This window comes from Zootoca vivipara, chromosome 11 (genome assembly GCF_965207765.1).
Source record: "Zootoca vivipara chromosome 11, rZooViv2.hap1.1, whole genome shotgun sequence".
Lineage (NCBI taxonomy): Eukaryota > Metazoa > Chordata > Lepidosauria > Squamata > Lacertidae > Zootoca > Zootoca vivipara.
This window is the reverse complement of record NC_142594.1, coordinates 37,264,033-37,283,374: the sequence shown is the minus strand read 5'-3', so window position 1 is coordinate 37,283,374 and position 19,342 is coordinate 37,264,033. Positions and strand designations below refer to the sequence as shown.

General features: G+C 43.3%; 1 protein-coding gene across 1 annotated transcript in view; it reads left to right on the top strand.

The window, feature by feature from the left end:
- The window catches only part of C11H10orf67 (chromosome 11 C10orf67 homolog), a 51,622-nt gene that overhangs the window by 15,174 nt on the left and 17,106 nt on the right, over positions 1–19,342 (top strand). The window contains exons 6-12 of the mRNA XM_088654518.1: positions 2,344–2,485; positions 4,270–4,328; positions 6,063–6,134; positions 9,851–9,922; positions 15,496–15,648; positions 16,626–16,705; positions 16,817–16,882. Coding sequence (XP_088510644.1) covers positions 2,344–2,485; positions 4,270–4,328; positions 6,063–6,134; positions 9,851–9,922; positions 15,496–15,648; positions 16,626–16,705; positions 16,817–16,882 — 644 coding nt within the window. The remainder of the gene's footprint in view (positions 1–2,343; positions 2,486–4,269; positions 4,329–6,062; positions 6,135–9,850; positions 9,923–15,495; positions 15,649–16,625; positions 16,706–16,816; positions 16,883–19,342) is intronic.

Below are 19,342 nucleotides of genomic sequence, written 5' to 3'. Positions count from 1 at the left end.
CACTTGGTATCTGAAGAAGTGTGCATGCACACGAAAGCTCATACCAATTGGTGGTTCTCTTAGGTGCTATTGGAAGGATTTTTTTTAATCAATAGTTAACATCACAACAATATTTTTTTAAAGAACCATTCTCAAAATGTATTGCAAAAATATTGCCAGCAGCTCAGAAGCATCACTAATATATGAGCCCATAAGAACCAGCTCATCATATTTCAGCAAATTCCTTGGGAAAATATGAAAGTCCTGGCTCTAAAATAATATTAATGTCAGTATCTGGCAGGCCTTGCATGGGAGAGCATTCCCTACATGAGGGGCAACTGAAATTGCCTTCTCCTTTGTTGCCACCATCCAAAATTCCCATGTCAGAGGCCACCTGAAGAACGTACTCAGGTGCCAGTCTTAAGGTCCAGGAATATCCATGTCAAAAGAGGCATTTCAACGAGTATTTGCGTCCCAAGTTTGAATATTGTTCAATAATATTTTAGCCTTATTTGAAGGACGGGATTGGCTTAGGCCCTCCTCTTTCTAACTCTCCCTCTCTCTTCGCTCACTGCTTTCTTCATGTACCAATGCCAACTCAGTTTAATTCAACATGAAGTGAGGCAAGACATTTCAGAATATAATCTTCCAAGAAAAACAATTGGGGAAAATTCACCTCTCCCTTCAGAAATATTCAGCAAAATTTCTTCCCAACCACACCACAGTTTTTCTGCCCTAAATAGCATAAAATAAATGGGGAGGGGCATTTCCCCTTAGCTCTAAACTGGGCTATGAATTGTACTTAGAGCAAGCACAAAGGTTGGAAAACTATAGAATTACAGTAATTAGATTTTTAAAATGGCACCCTTCTTTAAAAAAGCGTCTCCTGTTTTATCTCACAACAACCCTATGGGGTAGATTCGGCTGAGAGAGGGTGAGTAGTCTAAAGTCACCCAGTGGGGTTCATGACAGAGTAGATATTTGAATCCAGATCTCTCTGTTCCTAGCCCAGCACTCAAGGCACTTAGAGTGGAGCGGGGCAGGTTTGGAAACAATCAAGATAAATCACATTTAGGTATAAATATGTTCCAGGCAGAGTCTGCTAGTTTTCTTTCTTCTTTATCTTCAGATGATCTTAAAAGGGGAAACCTGCTTTCGAAACTAATCAAAAAGACACGTTTCCTTTAAATAATTACTAGTCATAATGTTTCTAGCTTTGGGACTTTTTTTCTATAAGGATATCAGAAATCCACATGATGTACTAGTGGCCATTGCCAAGCCGCACGTTTCAACTTTCTTCTGAGAGCTTTTTTCCATCTTGTTGAAAAGAAATATGCGGCAGTAAAAATCTCGACAGCCATTTGACAATCTATGCAAATGTGTTAAATAGCTTTGAAGCAGACAAGAAGAAAGGGTGGCTCTCCCAATAAGCTTGGATGCATACGAAGTCCTTTCCATAATGAACGTGGCAAGATTTTAACAAAGGGCATGCATAATAAAAATGTAAATGAGTTTGCTTTACCAAAAGTATAACTTTAAAGTCTTTTGTTGCGTGCTGTCCTGGAACTTTCCTACAAGGTTATCACTGTTCGCATGGAGATTTAAACCAGAGTCTTCAATGGCATTAAAAAAAAAAAGGAAACCCTTGGACGGCCTATGTGTGACGTGCATGCAAAGTTATCTTAATGTTCAGAATATGAATTGCCTCTGGGTGGCTCCGGCATGAAGCAGAAAAACCAACTGTGTTGGTATCAGGCTGCCTGATGGACTCCATGTGGCTCCCAGCCTGGAAATTTCACCGATTTGACGTCTGATGTGCTCCTCATGGCAATGGCAGTGCTGTCACTGAGAAACGGCACAAAAGCGACAAGCCCCCCCTTTTCTCCATAGCCGCGCACTTTGCAACCCCCTGGAGTTGCCTGCCCATGGCTTCTCTTGCCTGCCTAGTTACGGACAGCACTTCATAAGCACAGAGAGAAGTGTGGGTGGATAGGCCCAGCTGCCTTCCTGGATGCAGGCCCCACATTAAATTGGCCTGAATGATGAGGGCAAACAAACAGTATGATATGCATTATTCCTGTCAATAACGTGTCCCCATGTGTTACAGTCTTTGTATGTAGGGTTCCACAGCCTTTCTTCCGGAAAGTTCTATTTAGTCCCCTTAGTTTCCCCTCCCATTCATATTATAACTAATATGACAGGATTCAGAAAAGCGATATGATAGCTTGCATTGTATAATTACTGTGTGTCCCATGTGTGCCTCCCCACCCACCCCCCGGCAGCATATTTACATTGAGTATTTGTGGTGGTGTTTTTCCTTTTACGCCTCACAATTTGAAAACAGGCGGCTTCTTAATCTTTCAGATCGTACATGATTTAATGATTGAAAAAGATTTGCTTCAGCAAGCAAACTTGGAGTTGAAAGGAGAAAATGCTCACCTGCTTGACAAGCTTAAACGCCTTCAAGATGTTATAAAACTCAAAGCAAAAGAAATGACTAATTTAGGTAAACTTTCCTTATAGAACAAGAAACTGATTTTATTTTATTTTATTGAAATTTTGTGGAAATTATGCGGAGCCTAAATTAAGCCAATAAGCATAGCATGGTAATTATTGTTTTTCCCCCATTTTCTCTGTAACTTGATGTGGTCTTGAAGTCTTTCAGAAGTAGTAGAAAGTAACCTTGTTTCAACGTATGTTCTCCTTGTATTTACCAAGGGGGGTGGGGAGAAAGGTTTGTTATTTACACAAATGTTGAGACTTCTTATATTTACAGTTCCAAATGATTATGTTGTACTGTGCAGTAGTACCTCAGGTTAAGAACTTAATTCGTTCCAGAGGTCCATTCTTAACCTGAAACTGTTCTTAACCTGAGGTACCACTTTAGCTAATGGGGCCTCCCACTGCCATGTGATTTTTGTTCTCATCCTGAGGTAAAATTCTTAACCCGAGGTACTATTTCTGAGTTAGCGGAGTCTGTAACCTGAAGCACCTGTAACCTGAGGTACCACTGTACTGTGAAATAATTTTATCCAAAGTCTTTAACAAATATTTATTCTTCTAATAAAGCAATACTGTAGCTATACCTGCTCCTATGTAGTACGCATCTGACAACGAAGTATAAGAAGAAATCTATGTTAGTGAGGTGCATAATAGACATTACAATACATCTGCTGCAGAATGAAATGCTATGTTTTGCTAGTTATTTCAAGGCAGAGCTGATGTCCCAGAGCCTTAATTAGTTATATATTTTACCAATTCCTCTTTTAGAAAAGGCTTGAATTTATGACATCTTAAAATGTGTGCATATTTCTTTTTTATTTCATAAAATTTATATACTGCTTGAGTATTTTAAAAAAAAACCAACAGAATATAAATATGCAAATGCTAACATGTTTTTTTATTGTTGCATGCTGGAAAGTCAGAAATGTCTGAGTATAGAAGGTTTTTTATTTAAAAAAAAATCTTTTCTTAAAAAATATATATCTTGCCTTCTGGTCTTCTAGGGGCTCCCAATGCAGCTTGCATGCTTTACAGTGGTAAAGTGCTTTTTAAAAAAAAGAATATCCATCCTAACAATACAAATGAAGTCATTACAACAGCGTTAATGGGATTAAGGGGGATAAAAGCAGCAATGCCGTTGGACAAGAATAAAGCATGCAGCCAGAATTATACTCAGTGCTTTTTTCCCTTAAAAAATTTTTTAGGGGTACTATCATTTTGACTCAAGAAAATCACCATTTTATAGTTCAAATTGAGAAAAATAAATACAGTAAATGGACAAAAGTACAAAGATTCACAAAATGTTTAGAGGTATGCATCCCCCTGCACCCCCCAAAAAAAGAAAGCACTGATTATACTAATGTAATTTCATCACCTCACATTATGGTGTCTTCTCCCCACCCCACCCCCAGCGCTGCCCAATACTCAGAACCTTGGCCTGAGCAATAAAGAACCACCTGCTAAAGCACTTTGTATTAGCTGTGACTAACAGCAAGGATGGGCAAGGCTAGTATTAATGAAAAGCAATGGGCGTTCAGACACACTTGGCTCTTGAACTTATTTCTCCCTCTCTCTCTCTCTGGCCAGCCAGCTGAACAGCGGGGAGAAGGGATGCGAATGTCAAGGGCAGTTGTGAAGGTCACCGGTCTGCCACTGCCTCCATCCACCCTGCATTCCAGTGGTCTCACAGACTGACCTGTAGTGCACAATATGAATCTCTTTAAATAGCCATGTAATTTCATGGTCTGCTTTATCCCACCACCCCTTTTTTCCCCCTGCTTCTTTCAGAGGCTGAAATAAAACTTATGCAGGACAAAAGGCAAAACGATATGAAGACAATTGAGAAGGTACTGTATTCCTTTATTTATTTATTTTGTTGACAGTGATGGATTAACTCACAGAAAGACGCAAGAGCCAGGGAGTCATTCACCCCCATATAGCTGAAAGGATGTTCAAAGGCTGGCTATCCTCCTGCCCCAGCTTTTGAGCTATGTTTTCTATTAGCCCCCTTATTGTTTGGAGATCAAACAAGCTGGTGTTCTTCCTTTTAGAACGATGCAGCTACCGGGGGGGGGGGGCTTGAACTGGGAAATCTCAGAGTCCCAAAGCTGGAAGTTACCTGGGTCAGGTGCGCAAGGGAACAAGCTTGTGAAATTTCAGTACAGTACCTGCAATTAGCAGGGACAGTTTTAAAAAAAAATGTGGATTTGACATGTCTAATATCATTCTGTCCCAACAGCAAAGTCAGGCTGCTGAGTGTCTGTTGTGAAAGTGAAATGGCTCCACCACAAAATAACAGGGTGGTTTTTAAAAACTTCGTAGGAATGCAGTTTGTAAATCAAATGAAAAATAATGTTTCAAAGTCCCTCAAAGGCCTGACAAGCACCTGTGTAGTCTCAGAACTTACAATAGAGTAGGGAGAATGCAGAGGGTGGGGAACCTTTTTGAGCCATAGGGCTGCATTCGCTTGTAGGGAACTTTGCAGGGACCAGTCTCCTGAAGAAGGAATATTTCAGGGATGCTTCAGGAGGAAAAGAAAGAAAAGGAAGAGATTTCCCCTTTCCCATGGGCTTCCTATCGCTGCTGTACCAGTTACACTGGCTGCCTGACTATTTCCAACATGAAGGTTTACTAATCTTAGACAACACTTTGATTTTGGTGGGTCTACAAAAGCATGTTGAGCTATAAAGCCTTACACAGCTCAGGAACTCAATACCTTAAGGATTGCCTCTCCCCATATTAACCAACCTGGACCCTGCTCTTGTCATCCAAGGCTCTTCTCTACGTCCCCTCTCCTCGAGAGGTTCAGAGGGTGGCAACACGAGAACGGGCCTGTTTTGTGATGGCCCCTCCATCTGTGGAATGGTCTCCCCAGAGAGGCCATCATTACATGTCTTTAGGCACCAGGCGAAAACATTCCTGTTACCCAGGCCTTTGGCCATCAAATAATCTATGGTTTGTTAACACTGTGTGGCGGGGGGACTGTTAGTATGACTATTTTATTATTATGCTATCTATTATTATGCTTTGTTTTATGTTTTCATTATTATTCTCCATAAAATATGTTTTTAATGTTGTACACCACCATGGGATCTTTTGATAAACGGCAGTATATAAATCAAATAAAAAATCAAATAAAACAAGCCCCACCCCCACCACACGTCCTTCATTATTATTTGTGTTCATGATGGTATATGCGATCCCACTTTCAATACTGTCTGCTCCTGCAAAAGTTTTGGGGATGGACATACTGCTTAGTTTCCTATCAGTTCATGTCCCATAGATTCCTGCTGAAATCCTGTAAATTTTAAACCACAAATATTACAAGGTGTTTTGTTTTGTTTTGTCCTCATTTTCTTGTGCTCCTCCAGATGGCTATAATGTGGTAACATTGAGGAAGCACCACAAAAATAATAAAGCAGAACAATGATATGTGGATGGTACAGTATGAATCCATCTCTAATGCACTATTATTGAATACCCCTGGGGGGGACACACCAGTCTAGAGGAGCTCTTCGGATGCAGTTCACAGTGATACCCACTTATAATCTGAAAGTTCACAATCATGTTTTACATTTTAGCTTCAGAACTCTCAAGAAATCATAAAACTGGAACTTGACAGGGAGAAGCAGAGAGTTCTAGCTAAAGCTCTGGTAAGTTCCTAGACAAAAGTATTAAGCTACTAAACATCATGTTTGCTGGGTCTTGTTCAGATATTGCATTATAGCACCTTGTGCATTTTTCCTCATCTTTCCCTTCCCAGTAAAATTGCTGAAAGGATTGATCTGGTGTCCCAACGGGAAATGGAGAATTCATTCATAAATTTAGGTCAAGCTCCATTGTGACCTCTCAAGCTTATCGGCATTATTATATAACAAAATGTGCTTCACAGCTTTTTCAGCCCCCTTGAAAATGGGAGCAGAGGTGGTGTGTGATCCTGAAGTTTAAAATTCTGTTCTGAATATGTACATGAGTATTAGATTACAATCCCTTAACTGTTTATTTTGCGTCTTTCTTCAGCTTTTGAAGACAAGTCCAAGGGTGGCACTAGAGTTTGAACTTGGAAATTAGAATTCTGCTCTGAGTGTGCATGCCAGATTTAGTTACAGTACCCTAATCTTCACTTCAGAAAATCACATTATGACATACAGTGGTACCTCGGGTTACAGACGCTTTGGGTTACAGACGCTTTGGGTTACAAACTCCGCTAACCAGGAAGTGGTTGCTCCAGGTTAAGAACTTTGCCCCAGGAACTTTGCCCCATTAGCGAAAACACGCCTCAGGTTAAGAACCATTTCAGGTTAAGAAAGGACCTCTGGAACAAATTAAGTTCTTAACCCAAGGTAGCACTGTATTCTGCATTTTTCACCTTCTCCTTTAAAAAATTAGTGAGGGATTCAAGTTGGTATTTAAATGTGAAATACAGAATTACATTCATCATTAATTTACATACGGAGTCTTGTTGTGATATCTGAGTGTCCAAGGGTATTCTATCCCAGTGGTCCCAGCCAGGGAACAAAGTTCTAGCCCAAATGGGGCTATGTACTAGGCACAGAGTCCACAGACACCACATCACATGTCAGTAGTACCAGTTCAGGATCCATGATCAAAGTCTGGACAAGCAAATGCCATGTTCCAGCAAAGCAAGGTCAGACAAAGTAGAGAAGAGATGCAGACAAGCAAAGTCAAGCAACTGAGATGACAAGGTCCAAAAGTCAAGTAAGCAAGGTGGGCAGCACCCTGGATAGCTCCAAGTGGCTCCTAGGCTTAGGCAAGGCAGGCTTGAACGTTGCTCCAGACACCAGTGAACCGTCCTAGACTGAGTTTTAAACAGGACTGCAGCTTCTTCTCAGCACCCAACTATTTTAGAAGCCATTGACTCCCTTGGCATGGAGGGGCGGCCAGGGTTCTACTATAGCCTCTGGGGAGGTCTATGAAATCTCTTTTGGCCAAAGAGACAGTGTCCTTGTGGAGACCTCCAATGCTGAGGAGGCAAGACAATCAAAGGTTGATTCAGGGGGCAAATCCTTGTCCTCATCTAAGATGAGGCCTCTGAATCCATGTCCTCTTCCCTCAAGGATGGGGAGTCATTGCCTCTGGGCATAGCAAAGGGAGACATCGTGTTCCAATCAGTTTTATATCTAACCTGGTCCTCTGCAGGGCCGTCTTAAGCGTATCTGGCACCCTGGCGCCGTGGTTTGAAGATCCCTCTGGTGCCCCCGCCCCGTTTCCCAGTGCAGCTGGCAGGCACAGCCGCGCAGCGCCCCCCTGGTGGCGCCCTGCGCCACCCAGCTTTGCCTTAGAGACGGCCCTGGTCCTCTGGAGAGCTATGGTGCCACCGGGGCAGGACTTAAGTGCAGAAGTTTGAGACCCCATTCAGCAGAATGCACAGGAGGACCTCCACACCGAAAACTGGCTTGGTGCATTACCACATTTGGATGTAAGTGATGTAATGCACATTGCCATCTAAAGAGCCTAGAATTACCTAAATGAACTGCTGCTTGTAAATAGTTTGCACATAACACTTAGCCAAACCATGGCTTAGCATGAATGAGAATGTGCAGGTTGATCCAATGAAGCTGAATGTTGGAACATTCAGGACAAACAAAAGAAAGAACTTATTTACACATTGCATAGTTACACCATGGAATGTGCTCCCGTAAGAGGCAGTGGTGGTCACCATCTTGGATGGATTTATATGAGACTTGCTTGCTTGCTTGCTTGCTTCTTGTTATACCACCCTTCATCCAAATATCTATGAGATTATACGAACTGATAGGGGATATGGCTATGAATGGTTACTATCCCTGACCATACCTGCCAAGTTCCGGCCTGAGAAATAAGGGACTGGACCGGAAGTAGCAGACCAGAAATAGCGCTGCCGCTATTTTGGAACTGGGTGGAGCATGCACAGAAGAGACTTTTGATGCTGCTCTGCCCTGTTCCAAAATGGCCGCTGCACCAGAAGTCGCGCTGCAGCCATTTTGGAACTGGGCAAAGCAGCATCAAAAGTCGCTTCTGAGCATGCTCCGCCCAGTTCCAAAATTGCCGCCGCGCCAGAATAAACAGGGGAAAAACAAAAAAATCCACTTTTTCGGCTGGGGACAGCTGGAAAAAACGGGGGTTTCCCAGGGAATACGGGAGACTTGGCAGCTATGTCCCTGGCAAATGTGTTCTTCCTCCAGTGTCAAAGGCAGTGTGCTTCTGAATGCCGGTTGCTGGAGGGAAGAATTCTGTTGTGCTCAGCTCTTGCTTCCCATAGTTCTCTGGTTGGCTGCTATGAGAAACAGATGCTGGACTAGATGGGTCACCGATCTGATCCAGCAGGCTCTTCTTATGTTCTTAGCCAGGTTCCCAGATCAAAGGTGGCAACCGATGTGCTCCTCCCCCCAGTCCTGCTGCTGCCCTGCTACTGTGGTTTGGCTTAGCGTTATAGCTGAACCTGGACTCTGTTGACTGGACTCTGTTATTCATGAGCACAAATCACCCCATGCATGAGATAAGCCAACAGGTGCAAGGTCAGCCAAGCCAGTTGCTATAGCAACTCAGTGGGTCCCACTCAGTGGGTCGAAGTCTGTGTTACATCTTGAATTGCTGAAGCAACAGAATTTATATTGGTATGTGTGTATCTGCATAGCCTACAAGCTGAATGTATATATCAGCACCTGGAACTGTATTACTGAAGCCTTTTCTTCGGTAGCAGCAAACTATTTGGGACCTTAAGCTGCCTCTGTGTGGTGACTGGAATTGGGAGACAACTTGTGGGTGTCTCACTCCAGCACAGTAGCAGCAGAACCTGGGGTAGAGTGCAGCAGCCACAATTTTCACTCCACAAACCTGCCTGCAGAGAATGGGAACACATTCAATGTGGTTCTCATTTAAAGGCAAACTTACCAAACTTTCACTTTTTAAAAACAGTATGTGAATTGAAGAAGAGTTATCCTTCACAATTCACACGTCTGGATATTGAAATCCAGTTCTCTGGCCAAGTAATGTGTGTAAAAAATCCCTATACAAGGGTAAACTGTGCATACAAATGCATATATTAGTGAAAATAACATACGCAAATGCATTGCAATAGAGGAAAATGTTTTGCAAAATGTGTAAATTAGGGGAAATTGGACAGTAGGGGATTGTACCGGTAGGAGAAATTCACACAAAAATGCAGACTACATTTCAGGCAGGATCTTTTTAAAAATTTGCAAACTGGTGTAGAAATGTGGAGAAATGAACTTATGATTGGAATAACTTATGATTGGAAGAATGAGAACCTTAGAGAAACCAAGCTTTCCTTTCTAGTTCTTGAACTTTTATAAATAATTTATTCCCGCGACCATGTTGAATTTTCTTTTGTCTTTGTATTTTTAAGGAAGTAAAAGAAGCACAAGAAGCTGTAAAAATGGCACAGGCCACTGCCGCCGCTGCTGCTGCTGTACCAAGGGTGATTTTTTTACTTTATTTGTTGTTTATGTTCTTATTACTTAATGATATGGGATGTACCTGATATACATGGTATGGTATGCTTGACTTTTGGGCTGGGAGATGGAGGTGGAGAGAGGATTGGAATGAGTATTGCCTAAAAGCACAGCCAGTTGGCTGGCACACACAAACAAAACACCCTGCAACCAACCATACCTTGGGGCCTCTGATCTCTTGTTCTGCCAGCAAAAATAAGACACCTATCCACACGACACTGATTAAAAAAAGCTCCACTCATATACCACGTAATGCAGGCATCCTCAAACTTCGGCCCTCCAGATGTTTTGGACTACAATTCCCATCATCCCTGACCACTGGTCCTGTTAGCTAGGGATCCTGGGAGTTGTAGGCGAAAACATCTGGAGGGCCGCAGTTTGGGGATGCCTGACGTAAAGAATGAAAGTTTCAAGTCTCCCTCACCTCCTCCGCTTTCCGCCCTCCTATTTTTCTCTTTCTCTGTTTTCTCCTCTCTTTCTCCCTCAGCCCCACATTGCCTCCAACAAAAAATGTCTCAAACTGACTGTAAATGAAGGATTCTGTGATTTGAAAATAGAGACACTGAATGTGCATTTATTACTTATGAAAAATCTTACAATAAAAACTGTATGTGTGTGGGTGTGGGTGTGGTGTGGTGTGGTAGAAGTTGTTGCAGAAAGCCTACTCTCTGAAGGTTGCTCTTCTCCTCAGCCGCCTCCACTGTTGTTGATTTGCTGCTTTGCAAATGGCACCGCCCACAGCCTGCCTTGTGGCAATTCACTCACGCCCATTTCAGTCAAAGTCTTGGTTGCCTGCCTCAGTGGCAGCAATGCAACCTAACATGGTGGGATGCAGAGCTGCATAAGGGACGGCCAGACAGCAGGGGCACCTTACCCACAATGGCAGGCAAAATTGGAGAGAAGGGAAAGAAAGGAACATGAGGGAGGGAAAGCGAGGTGAGTCTCCCTCTTCAGTTAATTGGTTTGCCTGGTGAATGCATTTCTCAGTAGAGATGAGGAGCCAAGGACCTCAGTGTGTGCACTTCTTCTCTTGCCCTTGGTTCGCTCTGCAGATGAGACTCGCTTGCCAGCCCAGAGCTAAAGACTTCTGAAGCACGAGACTCCCTGGAAGCCCCACCCTCTGAACCTCACAGCCTCAACCCCTCAACCTCAATGTTGTTTATTAGGTGGCAAGGGAAAGGCGCTTGCACAAGTAACATTTCAACCATGGTTTTTCATGAATGGGAGGTGGCCCCGTTGCCCCTTACTGGTATTACTGGTGTCACAGCCCCCCTTGCTGTGTCGCCTCATCCTCCTGTCCTTGCAGTGAGGTGCTCTGGGCAACGCCCAGTGCTTTCCCGCCTTCCTTTTCCTCTTTCCTCAGTGGGCAGCAGTGGTGGCAGTGCCCTCCCTTTCCCTCCCTCACAGCTGGCACAGGGGCAGGGCATGCACAGCTGTCTCTTCGCAGCCATGAGAAGGAGGAGGAGGCAGTGCACCACCCTAGCCCCAAAGGCCCGGGCCATGCACAGTTTGCCTCCCTGTGGCTTCAGCCTTGATGAGGGAGCCTGTTGTCAGGGTGTCTGGTTGCATCCCCTCAGAAATTTGCGTTCCACACACACACACTATGCCACTGCTTTTAGATTTTTAAAGTGAGAGGTTCTTGCTTAATTGTTAATCTTCTCAAACTCTAGTGAGGCTTCCAAAGATAGTTTTGTACACAAGGCATGTTTCTTTCAATTGACCTAGTATAAAACAAATATCTCCATGAGATCATGTGACTCAGAGCCTTATCTGTTGTGGTCTCTGTTCCCTGGATGTTCTCAGCGCTGCTTAACTTAAAAGGTGGGTGCAGTGGGTGCCTTCTAAATAACAAAATGTTATTTTTATATTCCTTCAAAAAAGACAGGTTGAATTTAGAGCTGATAAACACTGACTAAAGGTTATTGTTTCCATACATCTTCCTCATACTTCAAATAGTGGCACTCAGCAAGCCAAGTACTCAAAAGTTAACATCTCAATTCATTTATAAATCTCCCTGGCTCTTTGAAGCTGTATTGCCCGCAAAAGGTATTTGACTTCCTTTATTAATCAAACTGATATTTGGGAAAGTGTGACATTCAGTGGGAAAGCTGCACATGCTGAGATTAGCTGATTCTAAAAACTGTTCCAGAAGAAAGGACAGAAATATGACCAGTTAATTATAATGTGCAAATAGTTTCAAAATATCTTTAGTTTGTACTGATAAATATAAAATGCAGTGTGTTATCAAGCTTTCTGTTTGCTGTGCTTTAGGAGGCAAGCTAGTAACCCCAGGCATCAGTGTCATTTAGCCCTTAAAAACTGTTTCCCAATAAATTACCCTGCAGGATCATCAGCTGATCTGGCTTAGGTGAGTCTTAACTCACTCGCTGCGTGGATTTCAGTAGGACTTAAGCATCGCTAACTTTTCCTGGATAGGGGCCAAAGGGTTAATTTTTTGGGGGGGGGGAATCTATGTGATTAATATTTTCAGACCAACCAACAGAGCAAAGAGATAGTAGTGACAGCTGGAAACTTGGAAGTGTGGCTCATCCGTAACTAGGGGTGTAGGAAAGCAGAAATTTCTGTTCCAACATGTATTTGCCACAATTGACAGTTTCCATTGGGATTATGGGAATTGCAGTTCAACAACATTAAGGGGGGCACCATGTTGGCAACCCCTGCAATAAGGAGACTTTAAAAAGTGGGACATCGTGGCCAGGATTCGAAGGTCAGTAAGCTGAAGGGAGCCTCGGGTTTATATTTCTCAAACAGCTCCACCATGCCACATGGCAAAGCTCATATTGTTAAGAAATGTTGGTGTATATTTTATTACCTTATTATTTATTTTATTTATGTACCACCTTTATCTCCCAACCATCTCAAGGAGGTTTGCATGGTTCTTCTCCTTTGCCCCATTTCATCCCCTTACAACAACCCTGTTGAGGTGATTTAGGCTAAGAGTGGGGATTCAAACTCTGGTCTCCCAGGTCTTGGTCCTAGTAAGGGCCATCTCTGTGAGGTGGCCATGGCTGCTGATCTGGTGACTGGGTCCTGAGTGGGGTTGTCTATCCAGGGCTGGAAGTGAGAGCTGCAAGGAAAAATGGAGCAGAAGGTGTGAGTGAAAGTGAAGGGAAAGCGATAACATTGATCAGATAATGCTGCCTGAACAGTTTCAAAGTAAGAAATATGTTGTTGTTGTTGTTGTTTAGTCGTTTAGTCGTGTCCGACTCTTCGTGACCCCATGGACCAGAGCACGCCAGGCACTTCTGTCTTCCACTGCCTCCCGCAGTTTGGTCAGACTCATGTTCGTAGCTTCGAGAACACTGTCCAACCATCTCATCCTCTGTCGTCCCCTTCTCCTTATGCCCTCAATCTTTCCCAACATAAGGGTCTTTTCCAGGGAGTCTTCTCTTCTCATGAGGTGGCCAAAGTATTGGAGCCTCAGTTTCAGGATCTGTCCTTCCAGTGAGCACTCAGGGCTGATTTCCTTCAGGATGGATAGGTTTGATCTTCTTGCAGTCCATGGGACTCTCAAGAGTCTCCTCCAGCACCATATATTATGAGGCCATAATATATTATGAGGCCATAATAAAATTATGGAGCAGAACATTCCTTTATTAGAATATACCATCCTTATAATGAATTTAATGGTAGACTTGCAATGCTTCTCGGTAGTGGGCCTTCTCAGTAGTGGCACCCGCCCTGTGGAACGCCCTCCCACCAGGTGTCAAAGAGAAAAACATCTACCAGACTTTTAGAAGACATCTGAAGGCAGCCCTGTTTAGGGAAGCTTTTAATGTTTAACAGACCATTGTATTTTAATATTTTGTTGGAAGCCGCTGAGAGTGACTGGGGAAACCCAGCCAGATGGGCGAGGTATAAATAATAAATTATTATTATTATTATTTAAATTATCATTAATAACTTGAAAAGGAGCACTAGCTTGTATCTGGCATTAGTCATACTCAAGAGTTGACCCATTCAAATTAGTCACCATAACTGACTTAGGTCCATTAATTTCAATGGGTTTACTCTAAAAGTTAGCTCAATACATTTCACTACTACATGGATGCCATATTCTTGAATAATATAGATGCTGCAAGGAACCATTCCTTGTGGTAAGCATCACCTAGAAATAATCGGCACTACCTGCTGTTCCTTCTGTTGCACAGCAATTGTGAATAGGGGGGCAATCTTTAACGCCAAAGAAATAATATACTAATAACAGGAAATAGGATAAGGTATGGACTGCACTCATCTCTTTCGCTGTTATATCATGAAAAAAGTATTGGTGCCGATCAGAACCTCAGAGTCCCTGGGCTGCTCTCTGGGCACCCCGGCATCCCTGCTTAATTTGCTGATTATGTCCATTGCTGCTGTGGCCTTTATGTGAATAAGTCAACAAATAACACTATCTATCTGGGTAATTTTGGCTGGTATTCAGAGGCATACTGGAAGGCATCCAACAAGGTTCATAAAGCAGCATGAGAGAAAATAGAATACAATTACTGTTAAGCACATATGCACCTTATTCAATATTTATCGTCTAACACAGATTTGGTGAAGTTGCTTGAGTTGTAGGCAGATACAGTGGAGGGCACCTGCAGCCATTTCAAAAGGTTTGCAAAGCCTTGTATTTGTATATATCTGAGTTGTGTTTGCGCTAGGAAATTTGCTCTTTTTTTTAACATGAAGATATAAAAAAGCACAACAGGATTCCTGCGTTTCGCAGAAAGTTCAGTTAGCTATAATGAAAATCTTACTTTCCGCTAACTACTGAAAACTGATTATACATTTAAGAAAAAGAAATGGGTTTGAAATAGAATATAATAACCTCACTCACCTAAGGACCAGTTCTTAACCAACTGAGAGTTTCTCATATGTTTATAATAACAAATTTTACAGTTTTGTTTAACTCTGAGCAATGCCCGCTATCCAAAAAAGGCTAGCGTAAGTATCTTGACAAATCAGAAACCGGCTGCTGTGTACAAATAAATAGCTCATATACCTCATGCAGTTCAAGCCCATATTTCCTTGACAATTTCAAGTTGTGTGTTTGATGCATGTTGTTTAAACTTTAAGGCAATGTTCATATGGATGCTGTTTGTTGCTTTATTGATAAATTTCTGTATTTGTCTGTGTGTGCTTGCATATATTATAATATTTTTTTATGTAAACTACTTAGAGATTCTGGAAATCAAGTGGTATAAAATATAATGCAATACCAAAACAAAATACAAATAGATATGTTCTGTATTCTCCAGTAGCTTTCAGCACAATCCTATACATGTCAATTCAGAGAAGGCCAGGTGGGCTTCCCATGGGAGGGCATTCCTGATTCTGAACACCACCATGGAAAAGGCCCTGCTGCTCATGTCTACCTGCCGGACTCCCTGTTTGCAGAGCAGGAAGACAATGGATCTCAGTGGTGAGGTGGATCCCTCTGAGACAACGTGTTCCTTGAAAATCTCAAAGTGTGATGTCCAAAGTGTGCAACAATAACTCAGGTTCCTTTATCGCTGTTGTTATTTTTTCACAGGCGCCCTCAGTGCAAGAAGGAAAGCTAGCAAAGAAGGGAAGGAAAGGACTGAAAGGGAAAGTAGTAAAAGCTGCTGCTGTCTTTGCTGCTGTTGCCACTGCCACCGCCACCAAAGAGGTCAGACAAGCTGCCGCAAAAGAAGCAGAATTGTTGGTAGGTCTTGGTGATAAGGTATTGCTTTATTTCTCTGATCTAACATAACTTGGGGGAATAGGCACCAGGCCATATAAAGGTGAGAGTCATGGTTGTTGTTTTTAATGACACTTCCAGCAGAAGGACACCTGCATCCTCACCTGATATTTTTTATCAGTCGTGTGTCCAAAACAGCTGGTGTAACCCACACACCACCTTAAGAAGAGCACCACATCTGGGTGCTTCCTCAAGAACCCAAGCATGCCTTTGCTGATATTTTCACTGCCCATGCTTTCCTTCGTTGACTTTCAGGACAGATAGACCAAAACATATTGGTTGTGCCCGCTCTAGCCCTTTGCTCAGGGGTCACATTCCTACAGTTTTTTATGGAGAATCCAGACGATGATGTTGTCAAATCTTTACAAAAGATTCCCTGCTGTTTTGCTACACTTGAGAAACTTTGGCCTGCGGGTCTAATTTGGTCTGGCCCAAGTCCCAATTTGACATGTGATGCCATTCCCCACAAGCCACGCCCACCCGTCCCACAGGAACAACCAAGAACTTAAAGTGAGTTTCTAATTGTTCCTTTGCAAGTGGGCTCCCTGCAACCTCTGATCCTTTGCAAGTAGGGCTCTCCCAAGTTGGCCGGATAAAGCATTATAGATTCTAAGTGCTTCCTCTAGACAGAGCATTCCCCAACCCCCTCTGCAGAGAAACCCTCATGCTAAGTTTGGCGGTGATATCTCGAGAGGTGGCTGACCCTATAGAGAAGAGATGGACTGACAGGCAGACAAACCACTTTCTAAAATATATAGTATATTTATCATTGCAAGATATTTGAGAATATATCACTATAGAAAAATTGAGATTTAAGTCATTGATTGATGGGTTTAAAATTAATAGCAGTGGCCAACTATTATAGTTGTGTGCGTGTGTGTGTGTGTTTAGTATACAGTGGCAATCGATGCATGGCTCTCTTTTGTAATACGCTTGAACAGGAAGATGAGAAAAAAGCTTTACAAGAAGAGATAAAGAGGCTTAGAAAATCTGAACGAGATGCCAAGCTGCGTGTAAAAAGGTATATGCACAAGAATTTGTGTTCACAGAAGGATTTGTCACATATATTATAATATTTGTTAACTTCCACACTCACAAAACATACCAATGCTCTTTTCGCCTCTCTGTTTAGACTTGAACAGGAGTTGAGTAAATCAAGTCGATCTTGGGAAATGAAGTTCGAAATTCTAAAGAAAAGGTATTATTACATCCAAGATGATAAAAGGTCTGGAAACCAAGCCTTATGAGGAACAGTTGAGGGAGTTGGGCATGTTAAACCTGGAGAAGAGAAGACTGAGAGGTGATAGGACAGCCATCTTCAAAACTGAAGGGCTGCCACATGGAAGATGGAGCAAGCTTGTTTTCTGCTGCTCCAAAGGGTAGGACCTGAACCAATGGTTTCAAATTACAAGAAAGGAGATTCCAAGTAAAGGTTAGAAAGAACTTTCTGACAGTAAGAGCTGTTTGACAGTGGAACAGATCCCCTTGGAAGGTGGTTGACTCTCCTTCATTGGAGTTTATTAAAGAGAGATTGGATGGCCACCTGTCAGGGATTCTTTAGCCATCATTCCCACATTGTAGGGGATTGGTCTAGGTGAGCCTTCAGCTCCCTTCTAACTACAATACTTTGATCCTATACAAACAACTGTGGGCAAGGCACTCTCTACCCTCAGTTAAACTTTTCTCAGATCCATTGATTTCAGTGGAAACATACTTTTGCATATGTCTGGATCATACAGTTAACATAAATATATATTTTGGATTGAATCCAGAACTATATTAATTGAATTTAGTCCCACTGAAATTGATGGGAAATTAGTTATGATTTAATCTAAACCCCATTGGTTTCAATAGGAAGTAGGAGCAACGGACCAGTCTGGATCTGAGCTTCTGCTGCTAATACTTATAGGTGTGAGAGAGAAACTGTTAAGTGGATATTGGTGCAACTAGCCATATACAGTGGTACCTCAGTTTACAAACTTAATCCTTTCCGAAAGTCCGTTCTTAAACCAAAACCGTTCTTAAACCGAGGCACGCTTTCCCTGGATACTGGAATCAGCAAGGGATACCCACATGACCTGAAAGTGTTGCTGTGTAATGCCAGGTCAATGATGAATAAAACCACTGCCATCCACGATCTGATTGTGGATGGAGGATTTGACCTGGCATGTGTGACAGAGACCTGGTTGGACGACGCAGATGGGCCTGTCCTTGCCTCTGCTTGTCCACCAGGTTTCTCTTATGCACAGCAACCCAGGGCATGTGGGCGGGGAGGGGGGGTTTGCAGTGATTTTTAGGAAGTCATTAGTTTGCACCAGGTGTCCTATTGGAAAGACCCAGTTTTCTGAGTGCATGTTCTGGAAGTTGGGCAGTATACCGACCTCCCCGCTGCACCAAGGATTCCCTGCCCGAGCTGCTTCAGGTCGTGGCAGATGTTATCCTAGAGACACCTAGTTTGGTTGTCCTAGGGGATTTTAACATCCATGCCGACACGAACCTACAAGGGGCCGCTCGGGACTTCGTGGAAAGCATGGCTGCCATGGGGCTGTCCCTGAATAAGTTTGGCCCAACTCATAGCCATGGACATGCCTTAGACCTGGTGTTTACCTCTACGGATGTTGGTGATCTGACATTAAGTAAAAGTGAAACTAAAGAAGTGTCATGGTCAGATCACTTCCTGGTGCAACTGGACTTCTCCGCGACCCTGCAGGGAGGTGGGACCGATTCAGATGGTCCGCCCCGCCACTTAATGGATCCAATTGGCTTCCAGAGAGTGGTAGGGGATGTTTTATCCCATGTTGATGGCCTTTCAGCTGATTCCCTGGTGGCCCGCTGGAATGTGGAGTTAACCAGGGCTATTGACTGTCTGGCTCCGAAGCAACCTCTCCGATTGCATGGAGCCCAGACAGCCCTGTGGTTTTCCACGGAGCTGAGGGTGATGAAACAATCGCTGAGACGGCTAGAGCGCCGGTGGCAGAAAACTCATTCTGAATCAGACCAGACACGGGTTAGAGCTCAACATGGAGCCTACCAAGTGGCAATGACGACGGCGAAGAGGACCTTCTTCACCGTTTCTATTGCATCTGCAGAAAACAGCAGCAGGAGACTTTTTCAGGTGGTTCGTAATCTATCGGAACCACCTTCATCATTGGGGCCTGGTAGGGACCCCAAGATCTCCTGCAATGCTTTTGCAAAGTTTTTTGCAGATAAAGTCACTCAGATCCTTGATCCTTGCCCATCCTGGCTAATAAAAACGAGCCGGGAAGGGCTGGGCGATGTGCTCTGTGGGGTGGTGAATACTTCCCTCTATGAGGGAGCCTTCCCAGACCCACTGAAAGAGGCAGTCATTAAACCGCTTCTTTAAAAAACATCTTTAGACCCGGCCAATATGGCCAACTACTGCCCAGTCTCAAATCTACCATTCTTGGGCAAGGTGATTGAGCGGGTGGTTGCTGAACAACTCCAAGCACGCCTGGAAGAAGCGGACCATTTGGATCCCTTCCAATCGGGATTCAGGCCTCACCATGGGACTGCAACTGCCTTGGTCGCGCTGGTCGATGATCTCCGACGAGCTAGGGACAAAGGTGAGAGCTGTTTCCTGGTTCTGCTGGATCTCTCAGCGGCCTTTGACACTATTGACCATAACATCCTTCTGGAC